The sequence below is a fragment of the Lolium rigidum genome, chromosome 5 (genome assembly GCF_022539505.1).
Source record: "Lolium rigidum isolate FL_2022 chromosome 5, APGP_CSIRO_Lrig_0.1, whole genome shotgun sequence".
Taxonomy (NCBI): Eukaryota; Viridiplantae; Streptophyta; class Magnoliopsida; order Poales; family Poaceae; genus Lolium; species Lolium rigidum.
In genome coordinates, this window is record NC_061512.1 from 42,323,112 (window position 1) to 42,343,236 (window position 20,125).

General features: G+C 48.8%; 2 protein-coding genes across 2 annotated transcripts; one reads left to right on the forward strand and one right to left on the reverse strand.

The window, feature by feature from the left end:
• Positions 1-10,722: 10,722 nt before the first annotated feature.
• Positions 10,723-12,957, forward strand: LOC124651315 (cation/H(+) antiporter 19-like). Its single transcript, XM_047190412.1, has one exon. The coding sequence runs from the start codon at positions 10,723-10,725 to the stop codon at positions 12,955-12,957; it is 2,235 nt and encodes a 744-aa protein (XP_047046368.1).
• A 2,642-nt stretch (positions 12,958-15,599) lies between these two features.
• LOC124653939 lies at positions 15,600-18,602 on the reverse strand. Its single transcript, XM_047192994.1, has 3 exons — positions 17,139-18,602; positions 16,755-17,025; positions 15,600-16,132 (listed from the first exon to the last, which is right to left on the reverse strand). The coding sequence occupies exons 1-3, from the start codon at positions 18,600-18,602 to the stop codon at positions 15,837-15,839; spliced, it is 2,031 nt and encodes a 676-aa protein (XP_047048950.1). The 3' UTR covers positions 15,600-15,836.
• Between the last annotated feature and the right edge of the window lie 1,523 nt (positions 18,603-20,125).

Consider the following 20,125-nt stretch of genomic DNA (forward strand, 5'->3'; position numbering starts at 1 on the left):
AGCCGCGTCCCCCAAAAAGCGTCGGATCGAGCGTTTGGGGATGTGTTTTCTTCGTGCAGCGTTTGGGAGACGTCGCTCCCCAGCCGCTTCCCTTAAATGCCCCTCCCCCCAAACATTAAAATAATGCATCTGCTTTTTTGTATTTTATTTCAATAGAGAGAAAACATTTGTAGGTACGATGAAGACTTCGTAAAATATGAACTAATTTTCAAAGTAGTGCAACATAAACAAATTACATATAAAACCTTCGAAAAAATAAACTAGTTTTTAAACTACTTTTTCTTTGATACCTCGCCTCGTTGTCCTCACTATGGCGCTTCCTGCCCGTCACCTCTTTCGAAGAGCCGGTGTCGTTCGACGCGTCGGAGGAACTTGTGTCCCCCTCGTTGTCAATAGTGCTCGCCGGCTTCGCCTCCGTTTTCGCTCGGGCCCTTGCATCATTCTTTGCCACCGCCACCTCCTCAGCATCTTCCTCCTCCTCCTTGTCGGCCTCCCAATCCTCCTCATGGCTGTCCGTCGGCGGGGAACTAGAGCTGCTAGGCGTTGCAACTCTGTCCCACCAATGACGCCATCCCGGCAGCTTCCCCTCGATGTCGGTGTCCGATGGCAAAGAGAGGTTGCTCATGGTGAGAGAGGAGAGGAGAGATGAATGGAGCCGGCCGGTTGTAGATCAGAAAGCGCATATGTAGGGGTCTTATTGAGGGCGGATGAATGGCGGCGCAGATATCGAAGAGAGTTGTGGTTGCTCTTACGCGGAGTTCACGCTCCATTCCGGCGGTTCGCGCGTCGATCGATGCGGTTTCCACTGTGACAGTTTCCGGTAACTGCACCGTCGCTAGGTAGGCGACGGTTGAGCATCCGTTCGTGAGCCACTGATGTGTCGGTCCCGCCACTCCTTGCCTCGCTTCTCGCTGTGTCCGTTGTGCCCGGAGTGTCACCTGTGAATCGGGGACGGGCTTGGGGCGCCGGACACCGTATTGGGCCGCGCCGACGGAAAGGGCCTTTGGGTCGCGTGGCTGGGAACGAAAAAATGTCCGGCGCGTCCCAAATACCTTTGGGAGACGCGGCTGGAGATGGTCTAAGCTCCCTAACAAGGCCGCGTCTCGACCGGCACCGAACAACTCCGCTTATCAATGTCTCCAAAATGACTTCCCTTGTTGACACACCATCTAAAGGAGAAGATGGCGGAAATTGGTCAGCCCGAGAAGGCGTCGTCTTGGACTCGCCGACAATAGCGTGCATTGCGTCGTTGAAGATCAATCTTGGATAGAGGCAAGCCTTGGAGGAGGGAAAACTGGAACCTCCACACCATGTCTGAGTGTCTCCAAACGCGTTGCTTCCAACAGAATAAATACGTCGAGGACGCCGCCATCACGCTGATCCAACTCTGGACCTAGGCTTTCTCCTGGAGACATCAACCAACCCGGTGAGACCATGTGCAGTGTCGATGCACCTCGACGATGCCTCCAAGGAGGGAAACGACACCCACGGGCGCCGTCGTTACCAGCACCGACCGAAGGCGGGCTAGACTTGTCGTCTGTAATGCCGCACTCCACCCACGCCACTTGCTGGACTGGGGCAGGCGTCCAATTTGTTCACACCGTTGCCGCCATAGCACTTCACCATCATAGCCGTACGTCATGGACCTCCCGTGACCTGCATGGACGAGAGCACTCCTCGTAGCACCCGCCTTTCTACCACCTCCTGTGTAAGAGAGAGCTCGCTGCCACTATTGTCACCTCTTGATAACATAGCAACAGACGCTGCCCTCAGGCCCAGATCGGGCCCGGATGGGCCCATATCTAGACCGCGCCGCCAGCAGCTGGCCTGCCCTTCCTGCTCATACGCTGTCTCCCCCGCCCCCAAGATCAGCAAGGTTCATGCATCTCTTACGTAACAAATGCATGTACACATTTTCCTACCAAATTAAATATAGACACATGTGTTTCAAAGCTTTAGATAAGGGTGGTAATGAGATAACAAGCCACGTCTCAACGTCTCAGGTAAAACCAACTTGCCAAGTACCTGTTCGTCGGGTGGGAGCTGGCCAGCTGGGAAGCGTCATGTATGGTGCAAACAAGCTTATCATTGCACCATTACATAGACGAACTTAAAGTTATCTATAAACCATTTGCTACGATGATAAGCTGTGATTCTCTAAATATATCTAGCTAATGTATGGACTCCTTGTGCCTCCTCAATAGATTTGTGCACTTATTGCTCTCATCTTGTCGATAAAATTTCTATTTGTCCATCAATGATTATCCCTTTGTTTGCTGATATCGGTTTACAAGGTCAGAGTCAAACCTAGGAAACAACTGAACAAACAAGCAATGGATGTGCTTCTATATTACTTCAGTCCATCTCATCCTCAAGATCAACGAAAACTCAATGCTCCTTAAGATGAACTACCACGCACTTAACAAAAGTACAAGAACAGTCATGCAACGGGAGGAGGAATCATCTTGCCTGGTTTCAGGATAAGAGAACCGTCCAACAAAACCTATACTCAATTGTCATCTCAATCCATGCAATGACTTCCCGTAAAAGAAAACAAAACTGGAGTAATATGGAGTACTTCAAAAACAAATTGGACTATATCAAAGACTTCTGGATACATGCACGGTGTATCATCCCGTGACCAGTAGTCTGTAGAAATTTCTTACGAAACTAAATGTAGTCATATCTGTTTCAAAGCATTAGACAAGGGTGGTAGTGAGATATTAGGCCACGTCTGTGGTACCGCCCTCGTAAAACCAACTTGGCATCATGCTGTTCGTTGTGTACTTGGGTGTGCGAAGCGTCATGTATGATGCAAACAATCGTACCATTGCACCATTACATGGATGTCTTTTATTTATACACCAATCAGCTTTCAGCTACAATGATAAGTTGTGGGTAGCTAGCCAATTCATGCACTGGCTCCACCTCCCAATAGATTTGTGCACTCGCTGCTCTCCTCTTCTAGTAGATAAAATATCTAGTTATCCATCAATTATTCTGTTATACTATCAGTTTACAAGGTCAGAGGTCAAACCTAAAGAAATGAAAAACTAACATACACTGGATGTAGCTACCCATTACCTATCTCCAATACATCTCATCCTTATGGTGCATATATAATACCCTGTTGGAACATCTGGTATATATGAGAATTCAACTCTGTTACAAGTTTGGATGAACTAAAACAAACATATAACGAATGTGCATAACTATTACTTCAGTCCAATGCATCTCATAGAACAACTGTTATATGTTAGTTAAACTTTGTTTTTACAAAGTAAGAAAGTACCGAGAATAAATATACAGGAAATATATGGATGCACATTGTTTTTTTTCGTAGGTTGTATCTTGTAAAGAATAACTTGTTTGATTTCTTGTAATGAAAATCGGAGGTCACCTCGTTTTGTTTTTCAAAAAAGGAAGGGAAAATGTACGTGTAAGTGTAACTTATGTTGCAAATTGTGATGAATCGGGTGGTCTAACTCTAAAAAATACTCCCTCCGTCCCAAAATGTAAGGAGTCTAAAGCTTGGTCAAAAGTCAAACCTTACTAACTTTGACCAAATATTTAGAAAATAGTATTTACATCTACAATATCAAATGGACATATTAAGAAAATAAATTATATGGTGATTCAGTATTGTAAATATTGATATTTTTGTGTATAAACTTAGTCAAACTTAAAAAATATTGACTTTTAACTAATCCTTAGCTATGTTTGTGTCAGTTTGTATGCATGAGAGGATGTTTTATGTCAGCAAGGAACTCCGATAAATTCATGGAAATTTACGTAATTTTTGGAGAATAATAATTCCATGCAGCTATAGTAAGCTGATTAGGCCATTGGGAATTTCCATAAACCCTACCCTTATCTGTTGTCCGGGTTATGCATGCACTACATATTCTAAACATAAATATATAGAGGGCCTTTTAGTATTTTGTCTACCCAAATATTTTTAATTTTAACATCTAATAGAAAATAATAACAACAATTACTAACCGAGACTAAAGGACCTTACCAACCAGGACTGATGTGCTGTTTTCTACCAGTGGTTGGATGCTCCTTAAGACTGGTGTGCGAAGCGAATTACTACTACTACCTAGCTTTTGAACAAAAATAAAATAAAATGGACAATTATTTCGTTGTTTGCTGATATCATGTTACAAGCTGAGAGTCAAACCTAGGAAAGAACTAAACAATGGATGTACTTATCTATTACTCCAGTTGAGCGCATCTTATCCATATGGTTCATATATATTAACCTATATCGTGAGAGCTGATGTCCTTACTAACAACTTGTATGCGAGGTCAACTTTGTGGAATACAACCAATGAAGTATTACGAGACATTTTGGTTTGGTGGTGGATGTCTGTTGTGTATGTGTGAGTAGGTTTGAAGTCGAAAACTATAACTCACGGGGTCTCCAATAAAATGAGGAAAAGCTCACATAAACCCTAGAAAAACAACATTCTTTTTTGTGGATGTAGTAATTTATGAGGCCATCGGGAATTTTGGTAACCCAAACCCTAACAGGTCCATGTTAGCTTCCCATTTATTTGCATGAACCACACACACGTTAGATCGAAAATATTTGCCTTTTTTGTGTTTACACATGCAAAACACTTCTACATTGACCGTGTATTAGAAAAGAAACTAAGAAACTAGATGGGGAAAATCTATTTTGGCTCATAGGGGTAGATGCACCCACTATTCAAAATCACATTTCAAAATGTCTAAAAATTCTGAAAAACATATCAGGGTGTACATCCAGACATTCTATGTTCACGCACGAAAGTTTCACTGAAAATATTATTTTTTGTGGCCAGTGTAAAAAAAAATCGACGCTTCAAAATAGCTTTAAACGAGACTTTTTTTTTCTTTTTTACATAGCGCACACAAAATGTTTTTTCTTGCCAAACTTTTGTGAGCTAACATAGAATGTGAGGATGCACACTCAAGAATTTATTTCGAAATTGTTAAATATTTTAAAATAATTTTAAAATATATTTTTCATAATAGGTGCATCTACACCTATGAGCCAAAACACCATGTCCACTAGATGGTCCTTAAGATCAAGTGCCTACCTTTTTTTCTAAAGAAAATGTACAATTATAGGGCGGATGGCCGGAATTGCCTTGGACTGCATTTCCTCGCAATAGATTTTGGCGAGCGCGTAGTCAGCTACGAATGTAATGTATTCCACATTCCGATCCTTAAACACAATTGTGCAGTCGCAACGGCGAAGGTTCTAAATTAATTAGCGCTAGAGGATGGGGGGAGGGGCGAAATTATTTATCTTTTAGTATTTTTTGCTAGCCAACATTTCGAATTTGACCATCTACAAAAAAAAAAGGATAATAGCGGAAGTTGGATTCTCCTTCAGATCAACAGCCTATCTTTCTTAACGAAAAGTAAGAGGACAATAGTTATGCAGCGGCTGGACGGAATCATTTTGTACCGCAATTCCTCGGCATGGATAGCGATGAACACGCGATCGGCTACGGATGAAAGAGATTCCATGTTTCAATCCATGATCCCCTAAACACGGATACGGGCTAGATACTAAGAATATATAGAAAAAATGCCAACTACCCAATCACAAGGTTTGAAAAAAAATGTCAACTCTTGGGACGAATTATTGGCCCTACAATATTCACAAATTCAGATCCAGTTATCTACCCATCCTTGTGCTGACATGTACTACTTTTCTAGAGACCTATGCGTGGAGACGCCAGCAGTGTAGTACTAGTGTCCAACGTGGATCCATCGCGCGATTCCTGCGACTGGCGCCGGTGCTGCCTATATATACCCGCGCCCGCGGCTCCTCCTTCAACCCTACCACCGTCTCTGTGTGTGTGTGAAAAACATAGTGGTTTGTGCCGTTGAGAAACCAAGACCGATCGAGCGACAGATTTAACCCAACATTTAAACCCCTGGTTAGTGGAGCCAGGCGGCGCAGCGCGAGCTCTAGCCGGAGAAAGAGAGAGGCATCATGGCGACGGTGTGCCCGGCGCCGATGCAGGCGACGTCGCACGGCGTGTTCCAGGGGGACAACCCGCTGGACTACTCGCTGCCGCTCGCCATCCTGCAGATCTGCCTCGTCGTCGTCGTCACGCGCGGCCTCGCCTACATCCTCCGCCCGCTCCGGCAGCCCAGGGTCATCGCTGAGATCATCGTAAGTTAGCCTTTCACCTCCTCCACCTCATTGGTTCGTTAGGTTTCGTCTCGGTTCTCTCGCCGCCGGGCGCGCTTAGCGTTTAGCAGCTTTGCCAGCCGGTGAATCCCGTGCCGCCGGAGACCGGGACGACGAAGTGGCCGGCGAATTTTCCTCACACGACTCGACGTGGTGACTGCACGTACGGGTCTGAACTCCGGAGTCTACGGGAGACCGGAGACACGTTGCTGGACTAGTCGATTTCTACTCGCCCGTTATTGGAGAGAAAAAACAGGGCCGAGATGATGAGGACGGGACAGACGAGAACTTTTGTTCGTCGGCTAGCTAGCTTACCGTCGACCATCGCTCTCCTCTTCTTCTTCTGGTACTAGACAGAGACAGACGTGGCTTCCGATCTCTATTCCCGTCGACAAGTAATCAAACACAGGCCCTTGCTAGCTTGTTGGATTTTGTGGGGCTGGTGTTCCGGTCGAGCTAGTTGCTAGTTTTATTCTGCTGGCTAGTCGCTGGACTGCTGCTGATCAGGCGTGCCAATGATCAATAACGGCTTCCAGCTAGTTAGTTAACTGGCGGTTGATTTGGGAGTTGGGCATGATACGCATACATGAAAATTATGATCTACCATAGGCTCGAACTCTAAATCCCATATACAAGTAGTGGGGTTGCAACTTGGATTTTATTCTATTGCAAACATGTTGCAACTGGGATTTTTCTGTTGCAAGTCGAATTGCAACTGAGATTCTTCCAGTTACAAGTCAGGTTGCCACCGAGATTTTGCAATCTTAAGTGAGTTGTAACAAAAAAAATGGTTAGCTAATTCTCAGTCGACTAAGAATTAGGCACACCCTTAGCTTTGTTGAAACAAGACAAAAGATTTGCCATTATCGTTGATTAGGAAAAATGGTTTTTACAGGTTCACAAACCTGGCATTGAGAAAAAAATTAAGGCATAAAACAACATCTACTCTCGCGGCATGATATTACAAATGGCCTTAGCACCGCCGAGCTCCCACATATTCGCTTCATATTTGATTTTTTGCTATAAGCATGGCATGTCTAGAAGCATGTCCACGAAAGATATGCGCATTCATTTCCTTTCAAATTTCCCAAAATACTAACATACAGAGCGCAAATTGTGCCCATTGTTTGGATGAAAATCATAGAGGCCATGCCAATTCTTCAACGCATCCTGAACATGAATATTGAAACGACACTTGTAGGGAGGCCCATTCTTGAACTTGGTTGCACAAGTAGCTGTTGGTTGTTGCTGATTTAGCTCAACGGACGGGGAGGGAGTACTTGTTTTTGTTTTTTTGAGGGAAGGGAGGGAGGGAGTACTTATTCATTAATCAATGCCTCGCCTAAACAAGAAAGGACAGAGGATCTTTAGCACAGTGCTGCCCACGTGTGGAAACGTTCCAAGGCAGACAGCCCGGATCCCCGACTCCCTGGGGGAGGCTGGACTCAGATAAGCCTGCCCTGCTGCAATCAGATCAGATCAGATCAGATCGATCGCCGACCAATGTCAGGTTGATTTAATTGTAGAGTTTTAGATATACTTATCTCTAGAGATTAGAGCTGTCCGCTAGCTTAGCCAGGAGAAAGAAGATTTCTTAGTATCTCGCAAAACATATGTTATGTCCTAACTACTAAACGATAGACCTCTCTGTGTCTCCTAAGGCCTACTCTGTGCTGAACAACTGCACCACGCCTTGGAGACACAGCTTGCTATCAATATATGATAGTCACTATTATCTGCGATGATTTTCAGTTTGGAGAGAACAGCTAGGTAACACGTGGTTTCTTTTAAAATCGTCTAGAAAATAAATGAAACGATATGCTTTTGTACAGGGACGGCGTTGAGTTTTCTGAAATATTGTTAGGCTTAAACAATCCACAAGCCAGTCAATGTCCCGTGTGTCCCCTCTCTATGAAATGAGCGCTTTGCAACTAGCTGAGCTACAGCCGTCGTGCACTGCTTCTGCACAACAGCACACGTTCAAGACACACATGGCCTCTTATTTTCGTATAAAGCATCGTTGGTTAGGTCACTTAGAATGGGTCAAGAAATTGAACATGAACATGCATGTAGCCGCATTTACAGCTTAGTTACCTAACATGCATGCCTCTGTTTCTTTCCATGCTCGACCAGTCAAAGACACCGTAAGCTGAGGATATTATGGTTTTTTTTTTTTTTTTGAAACGAGAGAGGATATTTTGGTCATGGAAGAAGTAAGATCTTAAGCGGAAAGTGCATTATATTGACAGACCTGCTGGCCACCAAGCTAAGCAGCTGCTGCCTTGCGTTGACTTGCAAGCCTTGCTTAGAGCATCTCCAACAGACGCGCTATATCGCGGCGCGCTATACCGGCGATTGGGCGCGCTGTATACCGCTGACGCGCGGCATAGCGAATTTGCCTCCGGCAGAGGCTGTATTTTGCAGCGCGCGTTGGTGTGCGAAAAACGCACCTCCGGCAGAGGCTCTACTTTGCAGCGCGCGCGCGTCACAAACTGCTAATCCGACCGTTTTTTTAAAAAAAATTCATCAAACAAACTATGCAAATATGATCGAAAATACGAATATATTTTAAAAGTGCGCGATACAATGCGACATTTAAACGAAAATACTAATAAACTACTCCTCCGACTGGTCGTCGGACTCCCAGTCGAAGTCGGAGCTGCTCAGTGTCGTGTCCGACACCGGCGTCGACGTCGTCGTCCACTGGAAGTCGGAGGAGGAGGAGGAGAGGACGATGGTCGACGGCCCTGCGCCGTTCTTCTTTTCCTCCTTCCTCCTCGCCGCCGCCTCGGCCCTCGCCTTCTTCCTCGCCGCGGACTCGGCGCGGCGCTTCTCGCGGCTCGCCTTTTTCTTCGCTTTCATCGCCGCCTTCTCCTCCTCCTTCTGCGCGTGGATTCCGTAGAAGGCCTCTGTGGCGGCGACGTCCTCGGGGAAGCGGCGCGCCCATTCGAGGCGCAGCGCCTCGTCGCGCTCGGCGTCGAACGTGCCGAGGCGGATCCGCTCCTCGCCGGAGCGGATTTCCGCGTCGAACCGGCCGCTCGGCCGCGCCCGGACACCGTGGTAGCCGGAGGAGGGGCGTCGGCGCGGAGGCATCTCGCGGAGGCGGCGCGGTCGGAGGCGGAGCGGCCGGAGGTGTAGCGGCGCGGGAGGGAGAGAGACGCGTGGAGGAAGTGGCAGTTGGCCGCGTTCGCGCGTGGCGTGATATAGCGCGCGCGGCAGCGCACGCGGCAAGTTTCCCGCGCGGGATAGCGCGAAAGCGCGCGGGCGGAAAAATATTTGGCGTGCGCGCCTTTTTCCCGCCTCCGCTGGAGCAGCGCGGCAGCGCCCGCGCGCGGCAAACCGGCGGTTTTTTTGCCGCGCGGGGCTTTTAGCGCGTCTGTTGGAGATGCTCTTATGCAAGAGAAAGTGCTGCCAAAAGTCCCACCCCGAGAAGATATCTAGTGCTACCACCCCTTTGCATGCTACCGTGCTACCGTATAAAAAAACGTATTTTATACGTGTCAAAAAATTATACGAAAAAATGTGAGTGCTTATGAAGCATGTCCCTATAACATCCCAAAATTTCATATCCAAAATCGACATGGACACTGAGAAACAAAAAAGATAAAATCAGCATGAATAGTGTAGCACCCTGGTCAAAAAATTATACGAAAAAACTGGAACTCAAGATGACTCTAGTACTCCATCTATCCCAAAAACTTATCTAAGGTTTGTCAAAATTTGGATATTTGTAGAGGCAGGGTGTTTCTGCACCCTGGTGCATCTACACCTTTTATTTGAAATGCATTTTGAACATATTTAGAAATGTCAAAAAATATTTAAAACATTTCTCGTGTATATCTTGACATGTTACATGCTCACAAATTTGTTTTAGCAAAAATCGACATATTTTGTGTCCTGTGTAAAAAAGATAAATTTTTAATACTAAAATAGTCTATTTCTCTAGACATTTTTTTGTCTTTTTTACACATGTTACAAAAATTATCAGTTTCATGTGAAACTTCATGTTCACACCTTGAACATGTCCCTCTACATGCTAAATTTTTTCCGAATTTTTTTAACTTTTTGAAATATGTTTTGTAGATACCGGGTGCATATGCACCCTAGATCAGTTTTGGATTTCACTATATGTAGATACTATTTAGTATATAGGTGCATCTAAATTTAGACAAATTTCAAACATCTTTCGTGAAAGGGAGTGAGTAGTACTAATTCAGAGTCATAAATATCCTTTTTTTTCTACTTGGGACAAGGCTAAAGGTATAGTTGTGGACGGAATTAAGGAGTATGCAAGTATTAAAGTATACAAATATGAGCTTTTGCTATATTATCTCTTGACAACTGAATATTACGACTGAAATTAGACACTGCTCATATATGCGCAAAATTATGAATTTTGTTGTATTATCCCTTGACAAGTGAATATGCAAGGTATACAAGTATGTTTTTTTTTTTTTTGCATTCGAAATGGATGGAAATTTGGCGTGGCTTGTGAACTGAAATTAACGGCAATTCATGGTTGATGGATGCAGGGAGGGGTCCTGCTTGGCCCGTCGGCGCTGGGCCGGAGCAACAAGTTCTTGAACGCCGTGTTCCCGCACAAGAGCCTGCCGGTGCTGGACACGCTGGCCAACATCGGTCTGCTCTTCTTCCTCTTCCTCGTCGGCCTTGAGCTCGACATCGCGGCCATCCGCCGCACCGGCAAGAAGGCGCTCGCCATCGCACTCGCCGGCATCTCCCTCCCGTTCGCGCTCGGCATTGGAACCTCCTTTGCCTTCCGCGCAACCATCGTCAAGGGCGCCCCGCAGGCGCCGTTCCTCGTCTTCATGGGCGTCGCGCTCTCCATCACCGCCTTCCCAGTGCTCGCCCGCATCCTCGCCGAGCTCAAGCTCCTCACGACCGACCTCGGACGCATGGCCATGTCCGCGGCCGCGGTGAATGATGTCGCCGCCTGGATCTTGTTGGCACTTGCCGTTGCCCTCTCTGGAGATGGCTCGCCCATCATCTCGCTATGGGTGCTCCTCACCGGCGTCGGCTTCGTCATCGCCATTATCCTTCTCCTCCGGCCGTTGCTGGCGTGGATGGCGAACCGGTCTCCCGAGGGAGAGCCGGTCAAGGAGGTCTACATCTGCGCTACCCTCGCCATTGTCCTCGCCGCTAGCTTCGCCACCGACGCCATCGGCATCCATGCGCTCTTCGGCGCCTTCATGGTCGGCATCGTCGTCCCCAAGGACGGGCCCTTCGCCGGCGTGCTGATCGAGAAGGTAGAGGACCTCATCTCGGGCCTGTTCCTCCCGCTCTACTTCGTGTCCAGCGGCCTCAAGACAAACGTGGCTACCATCAGTGGAGCAAAATCTTGGGGATTGCTGGTGCTCGTCATCACCAACGCCTGTATCGGCAAGATCGGCGGCACGGTGATTGCGTCGCTGGTGGTGAAGATCCCGATGAGGGAGGCGGTCACGCTGGGGTTCCTGATGAACACAAAGGGCCTCGTGGAGCTCATCGTCCTCAACATCGGCAGGGACCGCAAGGTGCTCAACGATGAGGCGTTTGCCATCTTGGTTCTCATGGCGCTCTTCACCACCTTCATCACAACGCCCATCGTCATGGCCATCTACAAGCCAGCGCGGCCGTTGGCACCGTACAAGCACCGCACCGTGGAGGGCTCTCCATCCGACGGTAACAGCGAGCTCCGCGTGCTCGCGTGCTTCCACAGCAACCGCAACGTCCCGACGCTGCTGAACTTGGTCGAGTCGTCGCGCGGTACGAGCCGGCGCCGCCTCGCCATGTACGCCATGCACCTGGTGGAGCTCTCGGAGCGGTCGTCGGCGATCTCCATGGTGCACCGCACGCGCCGCAACGCCATGCCCTTCTTCAACAGCGGGGACAAGGATGGACAGATGGTGGTGGCCTTCGAGGCGTTCCAGCAGCTGAGCACCGTGAGGGTAAAGCCCATGACGGCCATTTCCGACCTCGAGACCATACACCGGGACGTGATCAACAGCGCCGCCGAGAAGCGGGCGGCCATTGTAATCATGCCGTACCACAAGATGCTCCAGCACGACGGCACGTTCCACTCGCTCGGGTCCCAGTACCACGACATGAACAAGCGCGTGCTCCGCGGCGCGCCATGCTCCGTCGCGATTCTCGTCGACCGCGGCCTCGGCGGCCACTCCCAAGTCGCCGCCAAGAACGTGGCCTTCTCCGTGTCCGTGCTCTTCTTCGGCGGACCCGACGACCGAGAGGCGCTGGCCTACGCCACGCGCATGGCTGAGCACCCCGGCGTCAACGTAACTCTGACGCGCATCCGTCCAAGCCGACCGATCCACGATGAAGAGTCTGACGAGGTGGTGGTGGAAGCGTTCAAGGCCAAGGTTGACGCCGTGAAGGACGGGTCGGTGAGCTTCGACAACATTGAGGCGTCCGGCAAGGAGGAGGTGCTGGAGGCAATCAACTCGTTGTCCAAGTGCAACATGTTCGTGGTGGGCCGGATGCCGCCGACGGAGCCGCTGGTGGAGAGGCCAGAGGAGCTGGGGCCCGTGGGGAGCTACCTGGCGTCGCCGGAGTTTAAGACATCGGCGTCGGTACTGGTCATCAAGAGGTACGACCCAGCGACGAACCCGGCCAGCAAGAGGTTCGACCCCAAGGCGAGGCCGCCCGTGGCGACCGACGTGGAGGACGACGACGAGGAGATGAACAGCGGAGGCGGCAGCGCCTCCGTCGTGCCCGTGCAGTGGACGCCGACGCACGACTCCGCCTGAGTGAGCCGGCTTAACAGAGCTTATCGGCTTGAGCTCGTTCTCCATCGCCTGCCATATACGTCGTCGTTCGGGCATGTATCTGTGCTAATTTTGTTGCTCTCGTACGTACGTGTGGTAATGATGTAAGTGACTAAGTGTATATAATGGTTGTGTTGTAATTGTACTGCAGCTAGCCTTGGATTTGGAAAAGAGACACATGCTGCTGCCGTAGTGCGGTACTTCGAGCTAGCCCTTGCTCGATCGGTTGTATTGTTGTATCTTCTGCAAAATTGAAGAAGTACGTTTTTCGTTTATCCAGGCAAACATGGCAGGATTGTTATTTTTTGGAATTCAGTGCTACCTCTGTTCATAAAAAAATGTCGCAAATTTGTCTAAGTTTAGCATTCCATATTCACACTTTCAGCACAAGTCAAAGTTGCCACTAGTGAAAATGTTGGCTCAAAGAGAAACACTTCCTCCCGTGTCGCCCCCTCTCGGGCGACACCGGAGGACCCCCAAACCCTAGCGCCCCTTCCCTACTCCCCCTCCCCTGCCGCTACCAGAGGAGGGCGTCGTTCGTGCCCGTGTAGTGGCCGATGAAGGTGGCCGCGAGGCTCCCATCGCTCCGTCTCCCAGTGGAGGACCTAGGATCTGGGTGGCGGCCCTCCTGGCATGGTGACGGTGTCCTGCGGCGGGTGGCTCTGGATGTCGTCCTCAACCTCGCGGGAGGTGAGTCGGCGGCGAGCATCGACTGCAGCGTGTCACGCCATAGTGCACAAGTGTGCCAAAGCTTGGACCGTTACAAGGTGGTTACCTATTTTTTGACCAAGTTTGACTCGTTTACACCGAAAACTGGCCCTAGTTTCGACACCTATCTTGGATAGGATGACCCTCAAACAGACAGCCAAATGCAAATACCTAAGGCAATCACGGTGTTCCATGGCATGGTGCACAAGTGTGCCAAATCATGGCCCATTCCAAGTTGGTTTGCCCCTTTTTGGCCATGTTTGACTCGTTTACCTCGAATACCCTAGATTATGCTACTATCCGTAGACTATCTGTAGACTATGCTGCACCCATGTATTGTAATGATCTATTTACAATTAACATAGAATCCCTATCCATCAGTTTAAACATAACCACTATATATTTATAAATGCTACATCAACACTAAAATCAGTTAATGAATTAAATTCACATAAGCCTAAGCTACATAATGAATTGGATAATGAATTTGTAACAATTCAACCTTAACTTGTTTCTAACTTCATGGACAAACTTATTACGAGACATAACCCTAAATGAATCAAACAAAACACGTACCTCCGGCTGCATGTCGAGCATGACCTTGGATGGCTCACCGCCACTAGCTTGACCTCCAGATCCGTCATGGCCGAGTATCCCTGCACTAGATCCGCCGCGCTGATGACGGCCGTGTCCTCGATGACGACGCCCACGGCCGCTTCTTCGACATCGCTAGTGCCTGCGCCGCCCTCCTCCACTGCAACCACCTCATCCTCTGCCAGACCCGCCCCGCCCACGGCAGTCGCGCTGACAACACCCTCGCCGATGACAGCCACGCCGAGATAACGTTCGCGCCCACGTCGACGCCTCCAACCGTCGAGTCTCCCACACAGCCTTCTCCTCCGACCACCTCTCCCACTACAACACGAGAGACGATCGCACGATTCCTCGCATGTGTGGCGCCATCAGATCCTCCACCAACTTCCATCACCGCTGATTGAAATGGGAGCACGCTCAGCAAAACCTGGGAGGCCGTCGCCCGGAGGGAAAGGGTTCTCTTTTGCCGGAGCGCCCAGGGCCGGCTCTAGGATTTGGAGGGCCCCGGGGCTGTCCTTCCCGGCCAGGGGCGGGAGGAAGTCGGCCTCGCCGGTCATGGGGTTGCACACGCACAGGCGCAGCACGCAAGCGCTCTTGCGGCGGCGGAGGTCCAGCACGACGCGGCCGTTGCGGGAGGTGACCACGCGCGAGGTGTCCAGTACTGTCCCCTGGTCGACGAGCGCGGCGACCGAGAGCGGGGCGGGCAGGAAGGGATACACAAAACATAATAGGGATACACAAAACATAGAAGTTTAAATTATAACACCATAGTTAAAGGATTGAATGATTTAAAAGAACACCAGATAACAAGTAGTGGAATATATAGAAAGAAGAGAACATTTTGCTAACAACATTACTTATTTAAGGTGTGACATTATACCATGCATTGGATCTTTAAATTTGACATATAGATATGATAAAGTGAACTGGGAATAAATATTACAAAGAGAATCAGTTCACTTCCATGTTCCTTTATGACATTGTCTATTCTTACATTTCTAATTTTATCTTACTATAATAATTGAATGGCTATATATATTCAGAGGACTGCACCACCATCTAAGGCAGTGGTTACTGTTACTTGGAGCTCATATTTTGTCTTTTTTGTAAAGCTATATTTCAGTAGCACAACGACACATTGATGCAAACTGTTATTCAAAAGGATGACCCTAAAAAACATTGTTAAATAGTAAAAGTGCCAAACACATTGGTTACTGTTTTTTTTTATGTTAATCGAGCTACCTAACTAGCTGTGCTTGCTAAAAAAAAGAGCACACATATATTATCTTGTTGATTGATGGTTTTAATTTTCTTTGCAGAGTAGATGACTTGCTACATTGTCACTGACCGTCAAGCTGTACCATAGCCTAGTGACCTAGATGAATGTTACCTCATATTTAGTGGTCATACATACCGTATTTTTAAGGTCGGTGGCCGTATTTACATGGTAGAGGGTAATTTGGACATTTTATCATGTTATCCCAACGGATCATCAACGAAGTGAATACTACACCTACCTCTAGGCTAGCACAATAAATAAAATAGTAAATCAATCTACATTAGCCGTCCTCATAATCCTCTGATTCATCACCGTCGTCTTCCTTGATGGTGAAGTCGTTACGACCAAGGTACATGCAGTCCTCCTCCTCTCCACCTTGTCTCCAGTTCGCAATGGATTCGCTGTGACGTAGTATGCGATGGTTGTTGTAGACCTCCGGATAGTAGCCATTGTCGTAAAAATCTTCTCCGCGGACCATCTTCTCGAACTCCAGCGTGCGCCCGTGGAATCCCTCGTGATTAGCCGGGTGCACGATCCTGATGCCTGCTTGCTCGCAGAAAAGGCACCGGACTGGTTCTGCCATACATATGCGGTCAACAAGTAGTAATTATGAAAGGTCATAAAGCACTTCAAGGTCATAAAGCACTTCAGTTTACGAAGAAGAAAAAGGCTCCAGCTTCAGTAATTAGCCAAGTAAATACACATCCATTCTATTTAGGCCTCGGAAGGAAGCTGTATAGCGAAATTTGCCTAGCTTGCAAAGTTAAATTCTGCTGAGTTGGTTGTGATTGATTACTTTTGCAAATGTCTACCATTCAGTTGCTCAGGGTAAACAAGTCAAGTAACAAATAATTGGTTATTTGTGGTCAGAATGCATAATACATTCTCTTTTTTTCAGACTCTCCGTAACTGCATGAATTAGGAAATCTAGTTAATTAATTCACCGTAACAACCAGAGATGATAGTGGTGTAAAACTGTGAAGTTTCCAAGAAGTGTGAATTAGGAAATCTAGTTAATTAATTCACCGATAACAACCAGAGATGATAGTGGTGTAAAACTATGAAGTTTCCAAGAAGTGTGAGCCTGTGACAAACCATGTGATATATATGGATAGGCAATGTGTGATATGAGCACCAGAATAATTAATGAAGATCCATGTATATCTGATGAAATAAAAGAACGGGAGCATATATATACCAGCCCCTGGTGGTGGAATATCCACCGGACAACATAAAAGCTGGTCATCATCGCCGTCGTTGCTAAGCTCGGCAAAGAAGAGCACTGGGGCTGAACATACAGAGCCAACATTTCGAGTCGCCAGAAAGTTGGCATGTGTGTGGTGGTAGTAGTCATCAAACTCATCATCAGTATCATCTCGCTTCATGGTGGTTTCTGCACTGTTGTCAGGACCAGATACGGATTCATTCACACCACATACCACATGAAGCTGATAGCAGGTGTTGTCTCCCTATAAGATCAACAAATTCCGATTGTTAGATCATGTAGGTTTAATTTGGTTGATGAAATTTGGATAAAAGCAAACAAATGTAGTACAGGTATATGACCGATAGATGAACTCACCGAATTCTGCTTCTCGTATCTCCTTAATGCATCCTTGACCTTTTTGCAGATTCTTTTATGAGCCCTGCGGCGTTCACTTCCCTCTGACATGGTATCATCGAACATCCACTTGGAAACGGAAACTGGCTGCTGCTGCTGCTCCTGGGTTGTCATGCCAGATGCTAATAGTGTGGCAAGCTGCTGGACAGCTTGAGAGGAGAGCTGCTGTTGGCCTCCATTTGACAGCAGCAGTGACAAGACCTCAGGCTTCTGGCAGGAACTGAGGAATTCTGCTTGGGCGTCAGAATTGAGGCGGGGGCACCATGCGGCAATGGCAGCAGCCCTATAGGCATCTTGCTCTTCCTTGACACTGCTGCAATGGTTTGTGGCGGACAAGTTGAGGTCCTCCTCGATGAGAATCCGCATGGCCTCGTGCATGCTGAGATCTTGATGACAGGTGCAGAGGAAGGAGAGGAGTCCATAGAAGGACAGGGCCTCGATCCGCATCAAACTCCAGGTCCCGACGAAGTCGAGCTCGCGTTGTGGAGTCAGTGGTGGGAAGTTGGCTTCGTACCATATGGTGTTGAGGATGATGTTGGAGACAGGGTCGAAAGGGCCGTAGCAATGGCCAGCCTTGAGCATGCTGCGGTGGTAGCGAGACCCGCCCGGCGGCATCCTGGCCAGGGCCTTGAGGTAGAATCCATGGATGGCATCAAGGAGCACTCGTCTGAGCGACCATGAATGCTGGTAGGGAACCTTGGTGATGCGCGTGCGGCGAGTGGCGGCGAGCTCCCACGGCTTGCCAGTGGGAGGAGGATACGGGACATGTGCAGTAGTCTTCTCTTTGAACAAGGTGCGGAGGTTGTTGAAGATGTTGTGGTGGTAATTGGGGACGGCCTTGTCGAGGGAGGATGAGCAGAGCGAGAGCCAGGCGTCGGCGAGCTGCGGGTGCTGCTTGGCGGCCAGCGTGGCGCACCTGAGGGCGAGCCTGAGGGCGGCGTTGGTGGCGGCGGAGTCTGGGCGGAAGCACTTGGTGCCGCGGTCCTCGAGGACGATGCGCGCGGCGACCAAGGGGTCGGCGTCGGCGAGGAGAAGGTACCTGACGGCCTCCCAGTCGGCGAGGTAGGGGAAGAAGCAGGTGAGGAAGGTGACGAGGCCGTGGAGGGAGCGCCGCTCCGTGTCCCCGAGATCGACGGCGACCGGCGGCGAGTAGGCCTTGTCTGCCGTGGCGGCGAGGAGGGCGTTGACGGTGATGTTGGAGACCGGATCGAGTAGGCCGACGCAGACCCCCGAGGGGAGGAAGCGCCGTACGACGTCGGAGGCGGTGAGCCCGTCGAGGGCTTCCTTGTAGTGGCTGTGGATCTTGAGGAGGAGCTGAGAGCTGTCCTGCTCCCTCTCCTTGTGCCACGGGGTGCCGTCGTCGTACAGCGCCGGAGTGTAGATGCGGAGACGGCCGGTGCTGAGTCCGGCGTGGAGGCTGGCCATCGCCGGCGATCGGGGTTTGGGGGGATGGGGATTTGGGTTCGATTCGATTCGATCGATTTGGGAGAGGAGGGGACGGACGGTTTCCGTTCCGTTCCGTTCAGAAGTCAGAACTAACCTCCGCCCGCTCACCTTTTTCTGGCCGGCCCATCAAGGGCTTTTTATAACGGATCGGGCTCACCTTTTTTGAACGGATCGAGCTCACCTTTTCTACAATGAATCGGGCTACCGATGATCCGGCCCAGAACAGGCGAATCAGGGGCGTAATTTTTGAGCCGTTTGGATGCCCGTTCGTCTCCACATTTTTACACAACACGGGTCTTAAAGCATCTCCGAAACAGGTCTGGGAGAAACGTCCGGTTTGATCGTTTTTCCATGGACATGCCTGGGAGCGACGAAAATCGACAAAGTCATTCGCGCGGGGGCTCGGCCGCGACATGGCGGGAGAAGGTGAAATCCGAGCGTTATTGCACGGTAAAGGTAGGGGTAACCTCCCTCTTCGGTTACCCCTCCATTAGCCCCCTCTCAAAATTTCCATTTTCTCAATTTCGGCACTGGCAGCAGCGATCCAGATCCGCACTCGCGCATCTGACTGTGGTCGTGCTCTGGAAGAGGAGACTCTGCACATCTTCTCCGACTTCTGGCCGTCTCCATTGTCTACCATGGCAGATGTAATGGGAAGCTCCTCTGCTCTACTATAGAGGCTAAACTGATAGGACGATGTAGAGACTAGCCAAATGCTTCAGATGAGAAGAGCATCTTTCTATGCACTTGTGAAAACACCGAGGGAGAGAGGGCCGCTAGCCTCTGTGGAAGAACAAGTCGCAATATTTCTTCATGTCGTGGATCATAATCAAAGGTTCAGAGTGATCCATAACACGTTCAGGCGATCCACGGAGACTATCTCCTGGTAATTCCAGTAGTTTTTGTACACATTTGGGGAGATTAGAGGTGAAATGATCAAGCTACCATCAAATAACACACCACCCAACATCAAGAACAACTACAGGTGGTTCCCGTATTTTCAGGATGAGTACAAAATTATGTTCATTCTACTTATCAGATGTATGGTATTGCCAGAAACATGACTGTGTACTCATTGTTTGACAAGATTGTATTGGGGCTATTGATGGTACTCATGTTGTGCAAAGGTACCCCCAGCAATGTCTTCAGCATTCCGTGGGAGGAAGCAATGCACCAACCAGAACGTGATACCAACTATGGATTTTGATCTAATGTTCACATACGTGCTTGCTGGTTGGGAGGGTTAAGCTCATGCTACAAGCATCCTGTCTGACAACTTGTCAAGGCCTCATGGGTTGCAAATCCCTAATGGCTACCGAGGAGATGCTGGATATGCATGCCGGCCTGGTATTCTACTTCCTTTCAGGAAAATAAGGTACCACCTCAACGAGTTTAGTCCAAGGAACCGCCCTGAGAATGTGAAAGAGTTGTTCAATCCGTGACACTCAAGCCTTAGAGTCACCATTGAGAGGTGTTTGCTGCATTGAAGAATAGGTTTAAGG

Coding starts and splice junctions, on each gene's coding strand:
- LOC124651315 (XM_047190412.1), top strand. CDS start 10,723: ATGCAGGGAGGGGTCCTGCTTGGCCCGTCGGCGCTGGGCCGGAGCAAC.
- LOC124653939 (XM_047192994.1), bottom strand. CDS start 18,602: ATGGCCAGCCTCCACGCCGGACTCAGCACCGGCCGTCTCCGCATCTAC. Junction 17,026..17,138: donor GATACGAGAAGCAGAATTCG/GTGAGTTCATCT, acceptor TTGATCTTATAG/GGAGACAACACCTGCTATCA. Junction 16,133..16,754: donor TATTCCACCACCAGGGGCTG/GTATATATATGC, acceptor TATGTATGGCAG/AACCAGTCCGGTGCCTTTTC.